The sequence below is a fragment of the Rhinopithecus roxellana genome, chromosome 15, assembly GCF_007565055.1.
Source record: "Rhinopithecus roxellana isolate Shanxi Qingling chromosome 15, ASM756505v1, whole genome shotgun sequence".
NCBI classification, from domain to species: domain Eukaryota; kingdom Metazoa; phylum Chordata; class Mammalia; order Primates; family Cercopithecidae; genus Rhinopithecus; species Rhinopithecus roxellana.
Genome location: NC_044563.1, coordinates 53,901,794 through 53,923,630, shown reverse-complemented (window position 1 = coordinate 53,923,630; position 21,837 = coordinate 53,901,794). Strand labels below are relative to the sequence as shown.

Here is a 21,837-nt window from a genome sequence, read left to right as displayed (position 1 = left end):
TATACGGCAGGTATAATTATTCCCTTTTATAGCTGAGGAAACCAAGCCACAAGAGATCAAGAGACATGATCAGCTAATGATAGCATTAGCATCAGAATCCAGCTGTCCTGGCCCACAGGCCAGCTACCATTTCACTCATCTTCTCTAATGGGCTGACTCCAAGCGCCCACCCCAACACATAGGCACTCACCTGGCCCTAGACCAAGACTTGGTGATAGGTGACTTGAAGGGGAGTTCATCGATGACGGTGTTGTTTCTCAGGTCAAGTGGTGTTGGCTTTGCTGGAGCAGGAAAAGAAAGTCCGGTAATCAGCCAGTAATAATGCTACACATACACACCTTATATATAACACATGAGCATATTTATAAAGGCCTGCAAAGTCATTCCAGTTTCACACAGGGAAACTGATGCTCAGCGAGGTTATATAATCTTTGCCCATATTGATGGGCCTTGAAGTCATGTCTTCAGACTCCAAATTAAAAATTCTTTCTGCTGTATCTACAGTAATTATATTTTCAGAATCAAAAATGAGGACACAAGGTTTGAAAACAGATTCTTCTCCTTCAATTTATGACTTCATTTAAAAATAAGAGACTATATAAAAAAATTTACATATTAATACAGATATGTATATTTATATATACATATATATTTACATATATGTTTTTTTGAGACAGAGTCTCGCTCTGTTGCTCAGGCTGCAGTGCAGCAGTGCAATCTCAGCTCACTGCAACCTCTGCCTCCTGGGTTCAAGTGATCCTCCTGCCTCAGCCTCCCTAGTAGCTGGGACTACAGGAGCCTGCCATCATGCTTGGCTAATTTTTGTATTTTTAGTAAAGATGGGGTTTCACTGTTTTGGCCAGGCTGGTCTCAAACTCCTGACCTCAGGTGATCCACTCGCCTCAGCCTCCCAAAGTGTTGGGGTTACAGGCATGAGCCATGGCACCCAGCCAAGAGACCATATTTGAAGTGGAGATGGTCACTGTGACTACTCCCTGCTGCTCCTGGCCAGGTCTGTGCAAGCCACAGTAGAGGAAGGTAGATGCCACAAGGGCCTGAGGGCTTCAGTTTCACATGCTAAGATTTGAATTCCCTGTTGGCCAGACCCACAGGGGGCTATCTCTGCCCAGCTATCCTACTCCTCCCTTTGAATCCTTGCCGCTAATCCAAGACCAGGAGAGTGAGATCACAGCAGACCGGGAACTTGCCTGGTCTACATGCAGGGGGCACAAACCTGACTTCACTGAATGCCTGCTGTGTACCAAAGTAGTATCCTAGATGCTCTCCTTCACAGCAAACCTGGGAGGTAGGAATTACCATCTTCATTTCACAGATAAGAAAACTGAGACTCAGAATTTACATGATTTGCCCAAAGTCACACATCCCAAGTCCAGGATCCACATGACCCCTAAGCAAATGGAAAGAGTCCCTAGCTATTGTCCAGAGATGGGACAGGAAAGAATGGACTTACCTTTCCGATCAGGTTTGAGGTTGCGGTTGACAGGGGGTGGTTGGATCTCACTTCCTCTGCTGGGGCCGCGGTGCATAGGAAGGGTTGTTGATGGGTAGCCAAGTGAGTCAAAGTGATGGGCCCCTGGGCTCATTGGGATGTAGACGCTCTGGGAATTATCACCTGCTCGTTCCATGGCCAACAGGGTGGAAGAACCTGGGTTCATGGGCACATAGTTGTCTTCAGAATTGGTGCTGTCTGATCGGCCCACAATCATTTTCCCTGGCTAGGGAGAAGAACAGTGAAAGAAATACAGCTGTTACTAGCAAGAAGAAACAGGAAGTGGGTAAGACTTTGTAAACTAGGCAAGATAAGTCATGACTGGGTTAGCTACATTTTGAAGCTATAAGGGAGACCCTGGGGAGACCAAAAAAGAAAGCAGAGTAGTGGGAGGTTAAGGCAGTTGGATCACTTGAGGTGAGGAGTTCGAGACCAGCTTGGCCAACAAGGCAAAACTTCCTCTCTACTAAAAATACAAAGCATTAGCTGGGCGTGGTGACATATGCTTGTAGTCCCAGCTACTCAGGAGGCTGAGACACGAGAATCGCTTGAAGCTGGGAGGCTGAGGTTGTAGTGAGCCAAGATCACACCACTGCACTCCAGCCTGGGTGACAGAGCGAGATTCTGTTTCAAAAAATAAAAAATAAAAAAAAAAGGAAGCAGAGTGGGAGATAAGAATATATGAGGTCTGTGGGCCCCTTCAAGCCTTCATGATCCTTTGGCATCCACCAATAATTTTTGATAAATCTAGAGTATAAAATATTCTTGGTGACTGGGTCCACTTGGCTTTCTAGATGCCTGACCAACACTGTGGGTAGCATAGTCCATAGACTGTAGGTTTGGTTCAGGACCTGCCCTCCACCTCAAGTCCAGACTCACCATTGGCAGGTCAGCATCTCAGGCCCTGGATCAGAACAAGGAGCATATTAGGAGTCCTGGCTCTGAAAGGTGAGGTCTGGGGCCAGTTGTGTTTCCCCAGTCCAGGTTCCTAAGTACCTGGGGCTCACTCCAGGCACCTAGGGGACCACCAAGCTGCAGTCGGAGCTTCTACAGAGTTGTGCAATACAGCACCCCGGCTATAGCCTTCCTCTAACTCTTGCTCTACGTGCCCTGACATACAACTAAGCTGCTTCTGCTTTGGTTACCTGATTTCACTGTCTTACCAGTGGGCCTGAAGCCAGGCCTTGGTTTTCTTGCCTGACACCTTGAAGAACTGTAGTAAGCATCTTCCAGAGGGCAGTCTGGGATCCTGCTCTCAAGCCATAATTCTGCCACTTAGCCTGACTGTGAGTACTACCCTTGCCTGGAGTCTCACACTGAAGCCTCCCTCCTACATGTGAGGCCATGTGGGTAAGGTTGTTGCCTTAGAAGATCCCCCACCGTGCAGCCTGGGTCTATTGCATTCTAGACTCTCTGCTTACCTACAAGGTTGGTGAACCTTGTAATCCAGTCTACCTTAGCACTTACATTTCTTCCGAACTAGAATACTTGTATCTTACTTGTCCAAAGACTCAACGCAGGGTTCTGAACTGAGACAAGAACTTGGGCAGTGTCTTAAGATGGAGATGCCATCACTCTTTTGGGGTTGTGCTTTTAGTTCCATAAGGTATGACCTTTTACCTAACCAGGCCTGCCTGAGGACCCCTGGTTAACCCACACTCACCAGGAAAGAGCCGACTCCATCACTCATGGATTCAGCAGACCGGCCTGCACTCTCTCCACCGCGCTGTGGGTACTCGTAGGTCTCACAGGAAGAAGCTGACAGAGGAAGGAGGATCCGTATGTACTCATGGTTGATTCATGTGTTGACACTTCCCCATACCCTCACCAGTGTGGTTGAAGGTCTTACTGATACTCCAGAAGATACCACTCTCAACCCCAAATGATAAGGAATTTCTTCGAACACATCACTCCTCAGTTCAAAAATCCTCCTGGGCTTCTAGATGTAGCTCCAGTGTTAGCATCTGCAGAGAAGCCATCCTTGACTACTCTACCCTCATCTATGCACCTCTCCTTTGACTCCTATAGCACTTACCTGTCCCACTCACCCCAGCCATCAGTTCTCTGAATACCACAGTAACAATACTTGTCCTGATTTATATCAGGTTGGTTTTATTTTCCCAACGAGATGTAAGCTCTGAAGGGCAGGAACATGTTTTATGTATGTCTTTATCATCTCAGTTCCAAAGCACAGTATGACTGCTCAAATTGTTGATGGATTGAAAGGCGGCAAAGAAGTCTAAACCAAGAGCTGGGACTCTAGGGTCTGAGTCTCATCTCTGGCACAACGACTCTGCAACTCTGTTTAAGTCTCTTAACTGTCATTGGCCTCATGTGAGATGGAGACAAGGAGGTTTTGTCCCACCAACCTCTCTGCCTGGCTTAAACAACAGGATGGACAAGAAAAGGCTTTGTAAGCTATAAAGCAAGATGCAAAATGAAAGGAATTAATATTGTTCTATTTTTTCATCATACAGAGGAGGTTACATGCAGAGTTGGAACACTCTCGGTGGAAAACAAGTAACAATAGAATTTAGGTACTTCAAAAAAAATTTTGACTTCAACCAAAGAGATTCAAGTATGATTCAGAAAATATTCTTAAGATCTCATTTTGCTTTAACAGTCTGTTAGTCCACAGAGGTTTCACTCTAGTTTGGACTGATCTTCTAAATTTAATTTTTAGATCTTTGGTTTGATTTTTTTTTTTTTTTTTTTTTTTTTTTTTGAGACGGAGTCTCGCTCTGTCACCCAGGCTAGAGTGCTGTGGCCGGATCTCAGCTCACTGCAAGCTCCGCCTCCCGGGTTCTCGCCATTCTCCTGTCTCAGCCTCCCGAGTAGCTGGGACTACAGGCGCCGCCACGTCACCCGGCTAGTTTTTTGTAGTTTTTAGTAGAGACGGGGTTTCACCGTGTTAGCCAGGATGGTCTCGATCTCCTGACCTCGTGATCCGCCCGTCTTGGCCTCCCAAAGTGCTGGGATTACAGGCTTGAGCCACCGCGCCCGGCCTGGTTTGATTTATAAATGAAAAAATATAATGATTTGGACTTCTAAACCCATAATATGTTATACTGTGGTTAATCAAGAATGTCCTATTCTCCATTAGAATATTAACTTCTCCGGGACTAGCTCTGTTATACAACTGCTACTAACAGCCTCCTGTGCTGGAGGACCCAACTGGTAAGGGATCTGGGTAGAAGACACCTACGTTTGTGAGTATCAGTGACCTAGGTGGTTCATAAGTTCCCCTCGGCCACAGAAGACCAAGGACTACCAAACTATTGAGAACCCCTGTGTTACCTCCTCCTCCCTCTGAGTCTCCGCTAGGGCTTATACTGACCTCGGTGAAGTCGGCTGTTGTCCATTGCAGGGAGGGTGTTGCGTCTGGGAATGGTGGCAGCGACAGATCTGCTATTTTCACTGATTGGAGGTCTCTGCTGAGGACTACCCCATCGAGGTGTTTCTGCCTGACTTGGCTTGGGGGGGCGTGGTGGGGGGGCTATGGCTGAGTCCCCAGGAGTGGCCACTGTCATGGCATTATGGTTTTTGTCCAGAGTGAATGTCCTAGGGATCTGGTAGGCTGAGAGTGGGGTGGCCGGAACATCCATATTGTCTACCAGGAGGTCCCCAAACTCCCGGCACAGGGTGTTGCTTGGTGTCTTGAAGGTGTACACATCCTCATTATCTGTCTCGGAGCCTGTGAGGCTGCCCTTGGTGTGGCCATGGGAGGCCAGGCTGCGGGGGAGGTCGTAGGTACTGTCTCTGAATTCTGTATTGTGCCGGCTCGGCTTGGGAAGGCTATAGAAGCCATGGACTTGACCACTGACCCCGTTGACACAGTGTCCATTGCCCTGGGCAAGTTTTTGTACAGCCGTGTCACTTCTCATGAGAAAAGAGGCTCTGGTGCCCTGAGAGAAGCTGGCACTCCTAAAAGAGAAAGAAGGGAATGGGCAGGAGGGTGAGACAAGCCAAGGACTGCCCCGAAGGAGACAGGCTGGGATGTTCAAAGCCCCATGAAGTTAACTGATGTAGGCAAAATACAGGATGAGGAGTCAGGCTAACCTGAGGTTTACCTACGATTTGCCAATTACTAGCTGTGTGACCTTGAGGCAAAGCACTTTCTCAGGAGCTAGGACTATAGGTTTAGGCATCTGTAAAATGATGACTAAAAGCATATTTTGAAGGTTGTTTAGATACTAGACTCTAGTACATGAATGTTTAAACAATATTAGACTTCATCTGTCCCCCATCTCCAAATGGCAGTTATTTGCGGGGGTTAACCCCCACTCCCTGACCAGGTATCAGTAAGCCGGTTGGACTGCCTATCTGTTCATTGTTTTAAGTACCACAGAATATGCACATTCAAATACAAATGTTGTGAGACAGTGGAAAGAACCTTTAAGTTGATGACAGGAAACAGCAAACAAGTCATTTCATCTCTCTGAGTCTATTCTGCCACTGTGAAACTAGCCCATGGGTATTGATGTTGTAAGTTACAAAGAATTATTTGGGTCAGGTGCAGTGGCTCATGCCTGTAATCCCTGCACTTTGGGAGGCTGAGGTGGGAGGTTCACTTGAGGCTAGGAGTTCAAGACCAGCATGGGAACATAATAAGACTCCATTGCTACCAAACGAACAAACAAACAAACAAACAAAAAAACAAACTAGCTGGGCAGGGTGCTGCACACCTGTAGTCCTAGCTCCTGAGGGGGCTAAGGCAGGAGGATTGATTGAACCCAGAAGTTCGAAGTTAGAGTGAGCTATGATCACACCACTGCATTCCAGCCTAGTAAACAGAGTGAGACCCTGTCTCAAAAAAACACACCCCCCAACACAAACAACAAACTATTCAAACGTAAGCTATAGATTTATTTTCTACAATGATTTATGGTTGGTTGAGAGGCATTTTGAGGGGAAAGATCTCTTTCCAGAGATCTAGAAATCTATAGGAAGAATGGTTTCCTGTTTGGGAACCATATTCAGGATAGAAAAAGTTTTGATTAGTACATTTTTAAATTTAGGTTTTGGGCAATAAGGCAAGCAGTAAAAACAGATGAGAAACAAGAGGGGACACTTGTGTTAGGTTCCAGTACTGCTACCGATACGTGCTGTGCGTTTCACCAAGCCTCCTCTCTCAGGTGTGACCTAGTTCATCACAATGATTTCTAAGGGCCCATCTGGCCCTGATGCGCTGCAAGCCCTTCGCTTCGCAAAAGTGGTTTTCAAACTAGATTCTATGTTCTCTGTAGGTGCTTTGGGAAATTGGAGGGTGAAGTTCTGAGCAAGCAGGGATTTAGGTCTGCTTCTTTAGCTTTTATATGATGATTCTTCATAGGATTTCACTTGGGGAAAAAAAGAATCCTTTGTAGTAGTGATTCTCAGCCTTTTGGAGGCTGTAAGAGTTTTTAAAATTCTGGTCAAAAGCTCTTGAAGTGTCTCATCAGAAAAGGCAAATCTCAAATGCATATAAACTTGTGGGGGCTGTAATACATAGCCCTCTGAGGCCAATCCCTTGACCTTTTGCCTTACAGAAGCTCTCTCAGCTCCTGAGGAGTTTGTTATTTACAGATGTGGCCACCAGATGGTGTTAGAAAATACGGGCCAGAGCTTAGAAAGAGGAAACAGGTGTGTAAGCCAAGCTTCCTCTCATGTAAACTGTACCCATGATGGCTAGGAATTCCAGGTCAGTCTCCAAACCTTCACTGATGCTCCTCCCTGGGCCTCTGCACTCCTCCTCCCTTTCTGTTCCATTCCACACACATAACCAGGCCAACAGCCAGGGGCTTGGATGATTGAATATCTAGCCTTCAGATAATGTAGTGTTCGGGGAAGAGGACGGGGGTGGCAGGGGGAGCTAATGGTAGACATAAGGTGTTAATGTTGTATGCATTTTTCTGGTGCCTTTCATTTTGCTTTTTTTTTTTTTTTTTTTTGGAATTTCCAACTCTCTGTTGGATGCGCCCATCTGGATTTGTTCATTTTACATTTACTGATGTCCTAAGTTCCATCTGGGCCAGGCAAGAGGGATACAGAGATGCCACCTGCCCAGTGAGGGGTGGTCAGGGAATGTCACAGCAGTGGAGGAGGTGACATGGATGCAAATCATTAGTCAAGTAGGGGTGAGTATGTAGCTGTTGACAGTTGGTATCAGCCCTTGGTGGGGTGGTGGTAGACAACGTCAGGGAAGCCTCCTTCAGAGATGTTATTATCTTGAGTGAGTCTGGAAGGATGAGCCACAACTGGCCAGGCAGAAGGCAGGAGAAGGGAAATGGTGTTCTAGGTGAAGGCTCAAAGATGTAGAACACAACCTGGCAAGTTCTAGGAACTCGAAGCTGCTCAGGCTGCAGCAAGCACATTAGAAGGCAGGGCTGAGAGAAGACAATGCAGGCCAGGACTGAAGGCAATAGGGAGCCTCTGAAGGATTTCAAGGTGGCAATGGGGTTGCAAGAGCATCACAGGTACCCTGCAATAACCTTCAACATAGTCAAGAACGAACTCATCATCTTCCTCTGGAACTCTTACTTCTCCTCCTGACTCTCTTATTTTGGGAATGGCACCAGTTACTCAAGCCAGAAACCTGGGAGTCACCCACATTATGATTTCTGCCCAGGGCCTCTCTGATTCTTCCATCCTACTACTATTTACTTTCCTAACTTCCCAGTGTAAACATTTTCAATACTGCCTCAATGCTTCAGGATTAAGCCCATACTCCAAGGTTTATCCCAACTCATCTCACCGATCTTTTCTTTTTAGTTCCCTTTTCCACTCTAGAATCCAAACGGAACTTTGCAGTGTTCCCTGTGTGCCCCAGTCAGTCAAGCATTGGGCTTTGTTGTGTTGTTGGGCTGTGTCTGGAAGACTTCTTACCTCAATCTGGCAAGCTCCTATTCCATTTATCCTTCAAAGTCATCTTAGAGGACACATCTTTCAAGGCCATTCTTACATCCTCTACCTCTAAGCATTGCTTAACTTAATCACTTGCTTAACTTTGTTCTTGGAGCAGGGAGCAAGTGTTACCTATATTAGGCACCATTACTACTTATCTCTGCCAACAGACTGTGATTTCCTTGAAGAAAGAAACTGTGTCTTACTCTTTTTTCTCTCCTTAGCACCCAGGTTAATGCTTGTTGCAATGTAAATAATGAATACATGTTTGTTGTAAGTAAGCAAATGAATAAACAAAAGTATGGGGCTGCCACCCTTTTTCCTGGGCTTGGCCCAAACCTTCTGATCAGCAGATCAAAACCCTTCCTCTGTAGAACCCACTAGCTTATGCTCCAACTTCCTTCTACCCCGGCATCCTCCCGTCTCACTCACAGAACTACTCACTCATCCCTAAACATGTCCTGTGTAGTCTAAACTTCAGCCCTGTTCTCGCATTACTCACCTCCCTGTGGAATGCTTCCTTGATACATCAACATTTTACACAAAGTCCACAAGAAGCCTTTTCACTCTACAAAGGTATTATAGGTCCCTAATTCTCCTTTTTACGGTAATCATTCCTTCCTCTGTGCTACCCACAGCACTCTGTGCTTCCATCACAACGCTCACCTTATTCTGCCTTATGTCAGTTATTCAGGTCTCTGTCTTTCCACTTCTACCAGACCATATGCTCCTAGAAGGCAGAGGGCCATATCCTGTACCCTGGCATAGTGCCAGGCACATGATAGATCATAGTGATACATGTTGAGGGAGACTGATTATTTCCTCAGTAACCAAGTAAGAGGAGTTGAACAAGGGACTCTTGCCCAAAGTTACATACTCAGAGGGTAGGGAATTTGTTCTAGCACCTGGGTCTCTGGGCACCCCTGCTGCGCAAACCACGCTACAGTGTGCTCCCTTTGGGCAATAATCCAGATGGGGAATTCCAAATACTCAGTAGTCCTGTGGCCTTTAGTATTTTCATGTAAACCTTAACTGAGGCCTATGCCACTGTGATGACCTGAGTTGCTTTTGTGGGATGGATAATCCACCCAGACGTGGTGGATTTGGAGAGAGGCTTCTCTTCCAGGGCTGGGCTTACAGGAGCCTTATAAAATAGGCAAGATACTATGCCATACATATCGCATGTGATCTCATTTTAAATCATCCTAACAGTTCTGAGACACACCTCTTACTTTTCACATTATCAGATGAGGAAAACAGTAAATGGCAGAGTTGGTACAGGAAGATACTCAAACACAAGTATGTAGGGGAGTTCCCCGGAGGCAAGAAGAAGTTTGAGAGAAGATATTCCCTCGAGTCAGCTGTGCCAAGTGCCTTTCCTTTCCATTCCTGGCCAATGGCTCCTCCAGAGGCTAAAGAGGCTACTGTCATCACACAGCATCACACAGTCTCTCCCTTGGCTTTTTTTGTTATTGTTGTTGTTGGTGATGGAGTCTCACTCTGTCTCCCAGGCTGGAGTGCAGTGATGCAATCTTGGCTTACTGCCACCTCTGCCTCCTGGGTTCAAGCAATTCTCCTGCCTCAGCCTCCCGAGTAGCTGTGATTACAGAAGCGTGCCACTGCACCTGGCTAATTTTTGTATTTTTAGTAGAGACGGGGTTTCACCATATTGGCCAGGCTGGTCTCGAACTCTTGACTTCGTGGTGTGCCCGCCTCGGCCTCCCAAAGTGCTGGGATTACAGACATGAGCCACCGTGCCTGGCCTTCCCTTGGCTTTTAAAAATGGTTTTCTAGTTTTTCTAGCCACTTCATTTTGTACTTGTTTTTCCACACATTTTCATATAATTTTATATACCAAACTATATGATGATTTTGCTTTTTTCTATCCCACTGGACTCCAATAACCCTAATGATGAAGGACTTATTTTTATTTTCAATGAGTATGTTCCCATTTAAGGGTAACTTAATATAAAATGCTTGTAAGTAGATTAACCACCATTTAGAGTTCTGTAACTGTCACTGGTCATTGTTTAAGAGGTCATTTGAACTATCCTCTTGCATTTGACCCATTCCAAATGGATTCTTCCTGTGAAAGAAGAAAACTCTGTGTCACATATCTTTGAGATGAGGTGATCTTTGTATTGCAAACCTTTCTGGCTGCAGTTCTGAGCCAATTTTGACAGGTCTCTCTGGTTATAGAGTAAAGCTGTGTATGTGAACGAAAAGTTGTATATTTTGCCTTTGGTCAATCAAAGCCTCTGGTGAATGAGTTAGGGAAGACTTGGAAAAGATTAATGATGGGTAAGCTCTCGATTGACATTTCTAATTTTACCATTTACCCACCATCTTTCTATAGAGTACGGCTGCAGGATCAATGATTCTGGAATCTCATCAATGAAATTTCACTCCCCATAACCCTCACCAGAATTATGGCTTTTCAGGGCATGTGACTCACATCAATGTATTATCTGTTACAGGTTTAATAGCCTTCTTGAAATAAGAAGACAGACACTGGCTAGAATCTGGAATGAGGCCCCAAAGGCTGGAGGACAAAAATAAGTCCAGTGAAACCAATTTGTCTTCAAACAGAAAAAGAACTCTATTTGTCTTGACTTTGCCAGTTCAAAACTCTTTCAATTGGCAACAGATATTATTCTGAGCAGTTACTTATTTTAGCTCAGTGGAAGACCTGCATTTTGAGAACTGAAGTTATTTTAGCAGGAATACATATTATCTAGTACTTGAAGGAAAACTAGTGGCTATTATTGCAGTAAAAGTGATGATAAATACATAATTCACAGTTTTATTTCTAAGGTGCTTAATTTACTGTATCTTTATAATCAGGTTCCCACATAAATGAAAAAAGAGATAGAAGACTGGTATTAGTAGCGTCCGTAATCCAATCAGACATAGTTATGTCTAGTCTATGCTATGCAGGGATGAATGGGCTGATTCACTTTATACTCCCTACTCAAAAATAACCTTATAGGATTACTTTGGAGATCATATGAGGTACCCAATGTAAAAGTGCTTTGTAAACTTTAAAGCATCATTTCTTTTTTCCACAGCACCTAGTATATAATGTGAATGCTAGAGAAAACACAGGATTAAAGCCTATTCATATACTTACCAATACTTGGCAGGCACTGTTAACCTTTTTTTTTTTTTTTTTTTTTTTTTTTTTTGAGACGAGGTCTGGCTCTATTGCCCAGGCTGGAGTGCAGTGGTGTGATCTCAGCTCACTGCAACCTGCGCATCCTGGGGTCAAGCCATCCTCCCACCTCAGGCTTCTGAGTAGCTGGAGCTACAGGCATGCACCACCATGCTTGGCTAATTTTTTTTTTTTTTTTGGATTGTTTTTGGTAGAGACGGGGTTTCGCCATGTTGCCTGAGCTAGTCTCAAACTTGTGAGGTGAAGCAATCCGCCTGCCTTGGCCTCCCAAAGTGCTGGGATTACAGGCATGAGCCACTGTGTCTGGCCTGTTAGCCATTTTTATTTTAGCCCTTCCAGCAGAGGTAAAGCAGAATCTCACTGAGATTTTAATTTGCATTTCCCAGATCACTGAACATTTATTCATGTGGTTATTGGACATTTCTGTATCTTTTTGTGGTGAAGTATCTGTTCAAATATTTTGCCCATTAAAAAAAAAATTGGATTGTTCTCTTCTTATTGAGTTGTAAAAGTTCTTTATATGGACTAGAAACAAATCCTTTGTTAGATATGCGCGTTGAGTATTTTCTCACATTTTGTGACTTGTTTTATTTTATTTTTTATTTTTGAGATGGAGTCTCGCTTACTCTGTTGCCAAAGCTAGAGTGCAGTGGTGCGATCTTGGCTCACTGCAACCTCCACCTCCTGGGTTCAAGCAATTCTCATGCCTTAGCCTCTCTAGTAGCTGGGACTATAGAGGTGAGCACATCCATGCCTAATTTTTGTATTTTTAACAGAGGTTTAGCATGGTGCTTCATCACGTTGGCCAGGCTGATCTCGAACTCCTGGCCTCAAGTGATCTGCCTGCCTCGGTGTCCCAAAGTGCTGGGATTACAGGCGTGGGCCACCACACCCAGCCCATTTTGTTTTCTTAAAGAGGCCTCTTGAAGAACAAGTTTTAATTTTGATAAAGACTACTTTATCATTTTTTTCTCTTTTATGATTCTTGCTTTTTGTGTCCTATATAAAAATCTTTGCTTACCTCAAAATCATGGAGATGCTTTCTTCTAGAAGTTTCTTTTCTTTTCTTTTTATTTAAATACAGGGTCTTATTCTGTCACTCAGGCTGGACTGCAATGGAATGATCTTGGCTCCCTGCAGTCTTGATCTCCGCCAGGCTCAAGCAATCCTCCCACCACAGCCTGCCCAGTAGCTGGGAATGCAGGCACATGTGAACACGCCTGGCTACTTTTTGTATTTTCTGTAGAGACTGGGTTTTGCCATGTTAGCCAGGCTGGTTTTCAACTCCTGAGCTCAAGCAATCTGCCCTTCTCAGTCTTCCAAAGTGCTGGGATTACAGGCGTGAGCTACTGAGCCCAGCCTAGAAGTTTTGTAGTATTGGATTTTACATTTATGTCTCTGATACATTTTAATTTTTGGGTGAGTGGTGTGATATGAAGTAAGGGTTGCTGTTCTTTTTTTTATTATTCCTATATGAATGTCAAGCTGTTTCAGCATCATTTGCAGAAAAGGTTTTTCCTTTCTCCATTGGCACCTATATATTATATATTTTTAATAATTCTTTATGTATTTATATATTTAAAATATTTATATTTATATATGCATTTCAAATATTTATACACATAAATGTATTTATATATATCTCTCTCCTGGACTTGCTAATTTCTTCTAGTGATCTATAGGTTTTTATCCTTTCACCAATACAACATTATCTTGTATCTCTTACTACAGTTTGACAGGAAGTCTTGAAATCAAGTAGTATAAATCCTGACTTTATTGTTGTTCTTTTAAAAATTTCTTTGGTTGCTTGGCCAACATGGTGGAAACCCATCTCTACTAAAAATACAAAAATTAGCCGAGAGTGGTGGTGGCACGTGCCTTAATCCCAGTTACTCAAGAGGCTGAGGCAGGAGAACTGCTTGAACTCGGCAGGCGGAGGTTGCAGTGAGCCGAGATCGTGCCACTGCATTCCAGCCTGGGAGACAGAGCAACAGACTTTTTCCTCCCCAGCCTCTGGAAGGGGCTGCCATGAAGGTCTCTGACATGTCCTGGAGACATTTTCCCCATGGTCTTGGAGATTAATATTAGGCTCCTTGCTACTTATGCAAATTTCTGCAGCCAGCTTTTCTCCCCAGAAAATGGGTTTTTCTTTTCTTTTTGAGACGGAGTCTCACTCTGTCGCCTAGACTACAGTGCAGTGGCAGCGATCTCTGCTCACTGCAAGCTCCGCCTCGCAGGTTCACGCCATTCTCCTGCCTCAGCCTCCCGATTAGCTGGGACTACAGGCGCCCACCACCACGCCCGGCTAATTTTTTGCATTTTTAGTAGAGACGGGGTTTCACCGTGTTAGCCAGGATGGTCTCGATCTCCTGACCTTGTGATCCGCCCACCTTGGCCTCCCAAAGTGCTGGGATTACAGGCGTGAGCCACTGCGCCCGGCTGGGTGTTTCTTTTCTATCACATCATCAGGTGGCAAATTTTCCGAACATTTATGCTGTGCTTCCCTTATAAAATTGAATGCCTTTAACGTATCCAAGTCACCTCTTGAATGCTTTGCTGCTTAAAAATTTCTTCCACCAGATACCCTAAATCATCTCTCGTTCAAAGTTCCACAAATCTCTAGGGCAGGGGCAAAATGCCGCCAGTCTCTTTGCTAAAACAACAAGAGTCACCTTTGCTCCAGTTCCCAACAAATTCCTCATCTCCATCTGAGACCACCTTAGCCTGGACCTTATTGTCCATATTGCTATCAGGCTTTTGGTCAAAGCCATTCAACAAGTCTCTAGGAAGTTCCAGACTTTCCCACATTTTCCTGTCTTCTTCTGAGCCCTCCTGACTGTTCCAACCTCTGCCTGTTACCCAGTTCCAAAGTCACTTCCACATTTTTGATATCTTTTCAACAACGCCTCACTCTACTGGTACCAATTTACTGTATTAATCCGTTTTCATGCTGCTGATAAAGACATACCCGAGACTGGGATTTTTATTTGGATTGTGTTGAACCTATAGAACAATCTGAGAAAAACTGTCATCTAAATAATACTGAATTTTCTAGTTCATAACTACTGTACATCACTCTCCATATTTAGGTCTTTAATTTCTATCAGCAACATTTGATAGTTTTCAGTGAAGAGGTCTTGCATGTTTGTTGTTAAATTTATTCCCAAGTATTCCACGTTTTCCGGTACCATTCTATAAATAATTAAAATTGTTTCATTTCTCCAATTGTTTGCTGCATACTGTAAAACTTAATTTTTGCAAAAAAACCTTTTTATCTTGTGACCTTGCTAAATTCACTTAAAATTTTTTTGTTGTTGTTGTTAAAATAGAGACAGGTTTTCGCCATGTTGCTCAGGCTGGTCTTGAACTCTTGAGCTCCAGTTACCCACCTGCCTCAGCATCCGAAGTGTTGGGATTACAGGCATGAGCCACCACACCAGGACTCTTATTTCTTTTTCTTCCTCCATGGAACTGACTAGGATCTCCAGTACAATGTTACATAGAAGTGGTAAGAACAGGTGCTTTCTCCTTGTTTTCAATCTTAGGGCATGATGTTCAATATTTCTCCATTAGGCATGATCTTAGCTATAGGGTTCCTTAGAAGTCCTTTATCAGTTTAAAGAAGTTCTCCTCGATTCATAGTTTGCTAAGAAATATTTTTTTCCAATGAAGTATTGAGTTGTCAAATGCTTCCTCTGCATCTATTGAGGTTATGATTATATTATTTTTCTCCTTCATTCTCTTAATGTAATGAATTACATTGGTTGGTTTTTTTTTTGAAGTCAAACCAACCTTACACTCGTGGGATAAACACTACTTTGTCACGATGTCTTACCCCTAATGTGAATACACACATGCATATTCCCTAATATACATATATTGTCCCTAACAGACACATATAGATATACACACATACGTATTTAGTTGGATTTGACTGCTAATCCTTTGTTTTTAAAGAGCATTTCTATTTATTATTCATGGGGGATATTGCTCTCTAATTTTATTTCCTGTCATCTTTGCCAGATTTCGATAGTAGGGTTATGCTGGTCTCATAAAATGAGCTGTGAAAGAATCCCCTCCTCCTATGTTTTCTGAATGACTATGGGTAAGATTTGTGTTATCTTCGAATGCTTGGTAGAATTTACCAGTAAAACCATCTGGGCATAGTTTTCTAGGTATTTGCTCAAGAGAAATAAAAACAAATGGTCCTACAAAGATTTGCTCATTACTCTTTAAGAATAAATGGGTCTTAATTTGTAACAGCCAAAACTGGAAACAATCTAAATGCTTATCATCATGTGAATGGAAAAGTGAATTGTGATATAAAGATACACTGTACTACTGAGCAATAAAAAGGAACAAACCAATGACACATGGAAAAACATGGATGAATCCCAAAAGCATTTTGTGGAATGAAAGAAGTCAGGAAAACTAGTACATACAATATGATTCCATCTATGTAAAATTCTAGAAAATGCAAATTAATCTGTAGTGATGGAAAGACTGTTACTGGTTCTCTAGGAATGAGGTAAGGGAAGGATGGATTACAAAGGGGCATGAAGAAACTTTATATAAATGCCAACGACTGTACTTCAGTTTCTTCCTAAAAACTTGTGGGGAGGCCGGGTGCGGTGGCTCAAGCCTGTAATCCCAGCACTTTGGGAGGCCGAGACGGGCGATCACAAGGTCAGGAGATTGAGACCATCCTGGCTAACACTGTGAAACCCCGTCTCTACTAAAAAATACAAAAAACTAGTTGGGCGAGGTGGCAGGCGCCTGTAGTCCCAGCTACTCGGGAGGCTGAGGCAGGAGAATGGCGTGAACCTGGGAGGCGGAGCTTGCGGTGAGCTGAGATCCGGCCACTGCACTCCAGCCCCGGCGACAGAGTGAGACTCTGTCTCAAAAAAAAAAAAAAAAAAAAAAAAAATTGTGGGGAAAAAAAAGGTGGGGAAAAGAAAAATTGAAAAATCAGTTTAAAAATCATCTTAACTGAGCAGAGAAAGAGAGAAAAAGATTGGGAAAAAAAGAGAATGTAAGTGATTGTTGGGTCAGTATCAAGTGGTCTAGCATATGAATAACTGAAGTCTCAGAAGGAATGCCCATCAATGATAGACTGGATCAAGAAAGTGTAGTACATATATACCATGGAATACTACGCAGCCATAAAAAGGAAAGAGATCATGTCCTTTGCAGGGACATGGATGGAGCTGGAAGCTGTTATCCTCAGCAAACTAACACAGGAACAGAAAACCAAGCACTGCATGTTCTCACTTATAAGTGGGAGCTGAACAATGAGAACACATGGACACCTGGGGGTGGGTGGATAATACACACTGGGGCCTGTTAGGTGGGCAGAGGGAGGGAGAACATCAGGAAGAATAGCTAATACATGCTGGGCTTAATACCTAGGTGATGGGTTGATCTGTGCAGTAAACTACCATGGCACATGTTTACCTATGTAACAAACCTGCACATCCTGCACATGTACCCTGCAACTTAAAAGTTGAGGGGAAAAAAAAAAAAAAAAGAAAATGTGGCAGAAAAAGATTTGAAGAGGCCAGGTGTGGTGGCTCATCCCAGCACTTTGGGAGGCTGATGTGGGAGGACTGCTCGAGGCCAGGAGTTTGGGACCAGCCTGGACAACATAGTGGGACCATATCTCTACAAAAATTAATCAAGTATGGTGGCATATGCCTGTAGTCTCAGCTACTTGGGAGGCTGAGGCAGGAAGATCTCAAGCCCAGGAGTTTGAGGCTGCAGTGAGCTATGTACTCCAGCCTAGGTGCCAGAGTGAGACCCTGTCTCTTTAAAAAAAAAAAAAAAAAAATCGAAATACTGGTGCAAAGTTTGCTAGATTAAAAAAATAGCAACACATAGAACTAGAAAACTAAGTCAACCCACAAGAACAAAGTTTTTGGACCTTTATCTTAAAACAGATATAAAAACTAACTCAAAATGGATCAAAGACCTAAATGTAAGAGCTACAGCTATAAATCTCTTAGAAGAAAACACAGAAGAAAAGCTTCATAACATTGGATTTGACAGTGATTTCCTGAATATGACACCAAAAGCACAGGTAACAAAAGTAAAAATGCATAAATTGAACATGAGAATTAAAATATCTGTGTTTCAAAGAACGTATCAGCAAAGTAAAAAGTCCATCTATGGGAGAAACATTTGCAAGTCATATATCTGGCAAGGGTTTAACATCCAGAACAGGTAAAGAACTCCAACAACTTAACAACAACAATCAACCTGATTAAAAAATGTACAAGACTTGGAATATACATTTATCCAAAGACGATACACAAATGGCCAACACACACATGAAAAGTTGCTCAACGCCACTAATCATTAGGGAACTGCAAATCAAAACCATGATGAGATACCACATTGCACCCATTTCTATTAAGAAAAAAAACAAAAGGAAGTGATGCTAGCAAAATGGCCAACAAGAAACCCCTACTGCTTGTCCCCCTCACAAAGACAGATCAATGAATAAACAGCTACATTTTTAAATTAAATTAAATTAATTTTTTTGAGATGGAGTCTTGCACTGTCGCCCAGGCTGGAGTGCAATGGCGCAATCTCAGTTCACTGCAACCTCCACTTCCCAGTTTCAAGCGATTCTCCTGCCTCAGCCTCCTAAGTAGCTGGGATTACAGGCGCACGCGACCACGCCCTGCTAAATTTTGTATTTTTAGTAGAGACAGGGTTTCACCATGTTGGTCAGGCTGGTCTCGAACTCCTGACATCGTGATCCACCTGCCTCGGCCTCCCAAAGTACTGGGACTACAGGCATGAGCCACCACACCCAGCCTCCTGAACAATTACATTTTAGTAAAAGTAACAGAGGGAGAGCCCCAGAATGCATGAGAGGAGTAACAGAGATTCAATGAGCACAGAAACTTGGGATGGTCACACGGAGAACCGGAGGAAACACACTAGGCCTTTACCACTCCATTGAAGATCAGCTTGGAACCAGGACGAACTTCTTTTGGTGAGAAGGTAGGCAAGAGGATCATGGCAACTGCCATCAACACCTTGGACATCTCAGACCTCACCACTGGAGTCCCCGGAAGTCCTCATAGGCACTAAGTCCAGTGAAGGGAGTTGCCTAGGGTCCACATAGCTGTGTTCCGTGTGGCTACTGTGCTATGCCATCTTGGAATTGGAACCATGGCTGGAGTGTGTCTTGCTTCAGGAGTGAATATCCATGGCTCCCTTTCATTCCTGAGGCTAAGCTGCGGCTGAGCCATCGCTAGCCCAGTGGCCCAACATTCCAAAGCTGAGCTATGAGCAGTTGTTACACCCTTCCCAGTGGGGTCAAACAGAAGTAAAGCTAATCCACCTACCCCTCTCCCCGCTCCCTTGGGCCAGAGCTGAAGCAGTACACGCTCTTCTAGGAAAAGAGTATCTTGGCTGCTCAGAACAGTCATGCCTCCACAGTGCCTAAGCTGAAACCAGTGGCTGCATCCTAGGAAACAGTGCACTGGCTCCTTAGAGTCAGGTACCCCAGTACCTAAAACGATATGGTACCCTGCATTCCAGGGAAAGGATGCCTGGTCTACTCAGAACAGTCACACCCTCCCGGGCCTGAGCTGAAGTAGCACATTGTCCCCTGGGGAATGGGTGCCCCAGCTGAGCTGAGAGGTGGTGCATTCCAAGGCTGAGCTGATATAGGACCCTGTGTCTCAGGGAAAGAGAGCAGTGCCTGAGCTGAGACACCCTACCCTACAGGCCAAACAACTCTAGTGCCTTGCTTTCCTGGAGCTACACTAGTCCTCTAGAGTCTGAGCTGTTGAGATACTCCTCTCCCTGGGAAGTAGTATAATTGCTGTGCTGTTCCCTACCCCTCTATAGCCCAAAAGACAGCTGTACTGTGCCATTCCCAGGTATTTGCTAAGCCTAACGAGGGTCCAGAATCACTGCTACATGGTGTATCATCTCCTGGGACCCAAGTTGCCACTGAGCCTTATTCACTCAGGTTCCCAAATTCTAGTTGTACCCTGCTCCCTGAAACTAAACCTCCAGAACATCCCTTCTTACCCAGGGTGAGGCCAGTGCTGTGCTCTGCCTACCAGGGGTAGAATCACAGCTGGCCCCTGAGCCTGAGCTGCTAGAGAGTTCAACAGAGTCATAGATCCTGGCCCAGTGGGCAGTCCACATCCAACCTTGGCACCCCAAGACCCAGCTGCCACAACAGGTTCATGAGACTCTGAGCTTAGAAACCCAACCCCACATAAGCTCTAAGCACCAGTACCTAGAACCTAGCACTGCTGCAGCTACTTGTAGGCCATGCCAGACCTGACACCAAGAGGGATCCCCCTGGCTAAGTCTCCTCATTGTGGGGAAAATGAGAACAGAAAGACCCAAAAAGTCCTCGATGCTAAGGACATTAGCAACCTATGCCACCACTGCTGCTGCACAGACTTCTACAGTCTAGGCCACTGAGGCACTCAGTTATTGTTGATGTTGAACATAGGCAAAGAAGCTGCATGGAGACTATACCATTGCACCTATGTGGAAACACAGTCATCACATCCTTCTCAACTGGAACACTAAAACCCAACTGCAGGTGAAAGTCTTTAAGAAATCCACTCTAGAAAGTCTGGAAGAGGTGATCTTTCCACCAGAAGCATGGACACTTAACATGAAGACACAAGAAACACAAAAAAATGAAGGAACTATAACACCAAAAAAGCACCAAAGGAACTCTGGCTAGTAATCCTGGCTAGCAACAGAGCCCACTGAAAAGGAGATGAACAAATTACAGAAAGGGAATTCAAAATAATGACCTTAAGAAAACTCAGTGAGGTACAAGAAAATACACACAATTCAAAGAAATCAGGAAAAAAAATTCACAATATGAACAAAAAATTCAACAAAGAAAAAAAAAAAAACAGAAATCTTGCAGCTGAAGAACTCAATGAATGAAAAAAAACACAATAGAGAGCTTCAACAGCAAGCTTGATCAATTAGAAGAAAGAATATCTGAACTTGAAGATAGGTAGAGTTTGAAATTACCCAGCCAGAAGGAAAAAAGGGAATATGAATGAAAAGAGTGAAGAAAACCTGCAAGACTTATGGAACACCACTAAGATCTACAGGGAGAGACGGACTCTAATATAATCATAGTTGGAGACTTCAACACCTCACTCTCAGCATGGACAGATCACCTAGACAGAAAATCAACTAGATTTAAACTGCTCTTTAGACCAAATGGACCTAACAGAACATTTCATCCAACAGCTGCAAAGTGTAATTCTCCTCATTAGCACATGTGACATTCTATAGGACCGACCTCATGTTAGGCCAAGAGATTTTAAAATAATTGATATTACATCAAGCATCTTTTCTAACCACAATGGAATAAAACTAGAAACCAATAACAAGAGGAACTTTCAAAACTGTACAAATACATGGAAAATTAAACAACATGTTCCTGAATGATTTAATGGGTCAATGAAAAAATTAAGAATGAAATTTAGAGCCGGGCGCAGTGGCTCACACCTTTAACCCCAGCACTTTGGGAGGCTGAGGTGGGGGGATCACGAGGTCAGGAGATCAAGACTATCCTGGCTAACATGGTGAAATCTCGTCTCTACTAAACATACAAAAAATTAGCCAGGCGTGGTGGCGGGCACCTGTAGTCCCAGCTACTCGGGAGGCTGAGGCAGGAGAATGGCATGAACCTGGGAGGCAGAGCTTGCAGTGAGCCGAGATCGCACCACTGCACTCTAGCCTGGGTGACAGAGCGAGACTCCATCTTAAAAAAAAATTAAATAAAATATAAAAATTTAAAAAAGAATGAAATTTAGAAATGCCTGGAAACAAATGAAAATAGAAACACAATAGAAATGGATAAATACCAAAGCCTATGGAATATAGCAAAAGCAGTATTAATAGAGAAGTTTATGGCAATAAATGCTAATATTAAAAAAGTAGAAAATTTTCAAATAAACACCCTAATGATGCATTTCAAGGAAACAGAAAAACAAGAACCAAACCCAAAATTAGTAAAAGGGGAAAAAAAGATCAGAGTAGAAATAAAATTGAGACAAAAAATACAAAAGATCAACCAAATGAAGTTAATTTTTTCAAAGAATAAACAAAAGCAAATCAGTAGCTAGACTAACCAAGAAAAAAAGGGAAAAGATCCAAATAAATAGAAAATGAGGCTGGGTGCCATGGCTCATGCCTGTAATCCCAGTACTTTGGGAGGCTGAGGCGGGCAGATCACTTGAGATCAGGAGTTTACTGATCTGGCCAA

General features: G+C 43.6%; 1 protein-coding gene across 2 annotated transcripts in view; it reads right to left on the bottom strand.

The window, feature by feature from the left end:
- GAB2 (GRB2 associated binding protein 2) overlaps positions 1-21,837 on the bottom strand; it is a 206,442-nt gene that overhangs the window by 6,817 nt on the left and 177,788 nt on the right. For both annotated transcript variants that reach the window (XM_030917233.1, XM_030917234.1), the window contains exons 4-7: positions 4,848-5,434; positions 3,174-3,268; positions 1,472-1,736; positions 191-281 (exon numbers count right to left, since the gene is read on the bottom strand). In XM_030917233.1, coding sequence (XP_030773093.1) covers positions 191-281; positions 1,472-1,736; positions 3,174-3,268; positions 4,848-5,434 — 1,038 coding nt within the window. The remainder of the gene's footprint in view (positions 1-190; positions 282-1,471; positions 1,737-3,173; positions 3,269-4,847; positions 5,435-21,837) is intronic.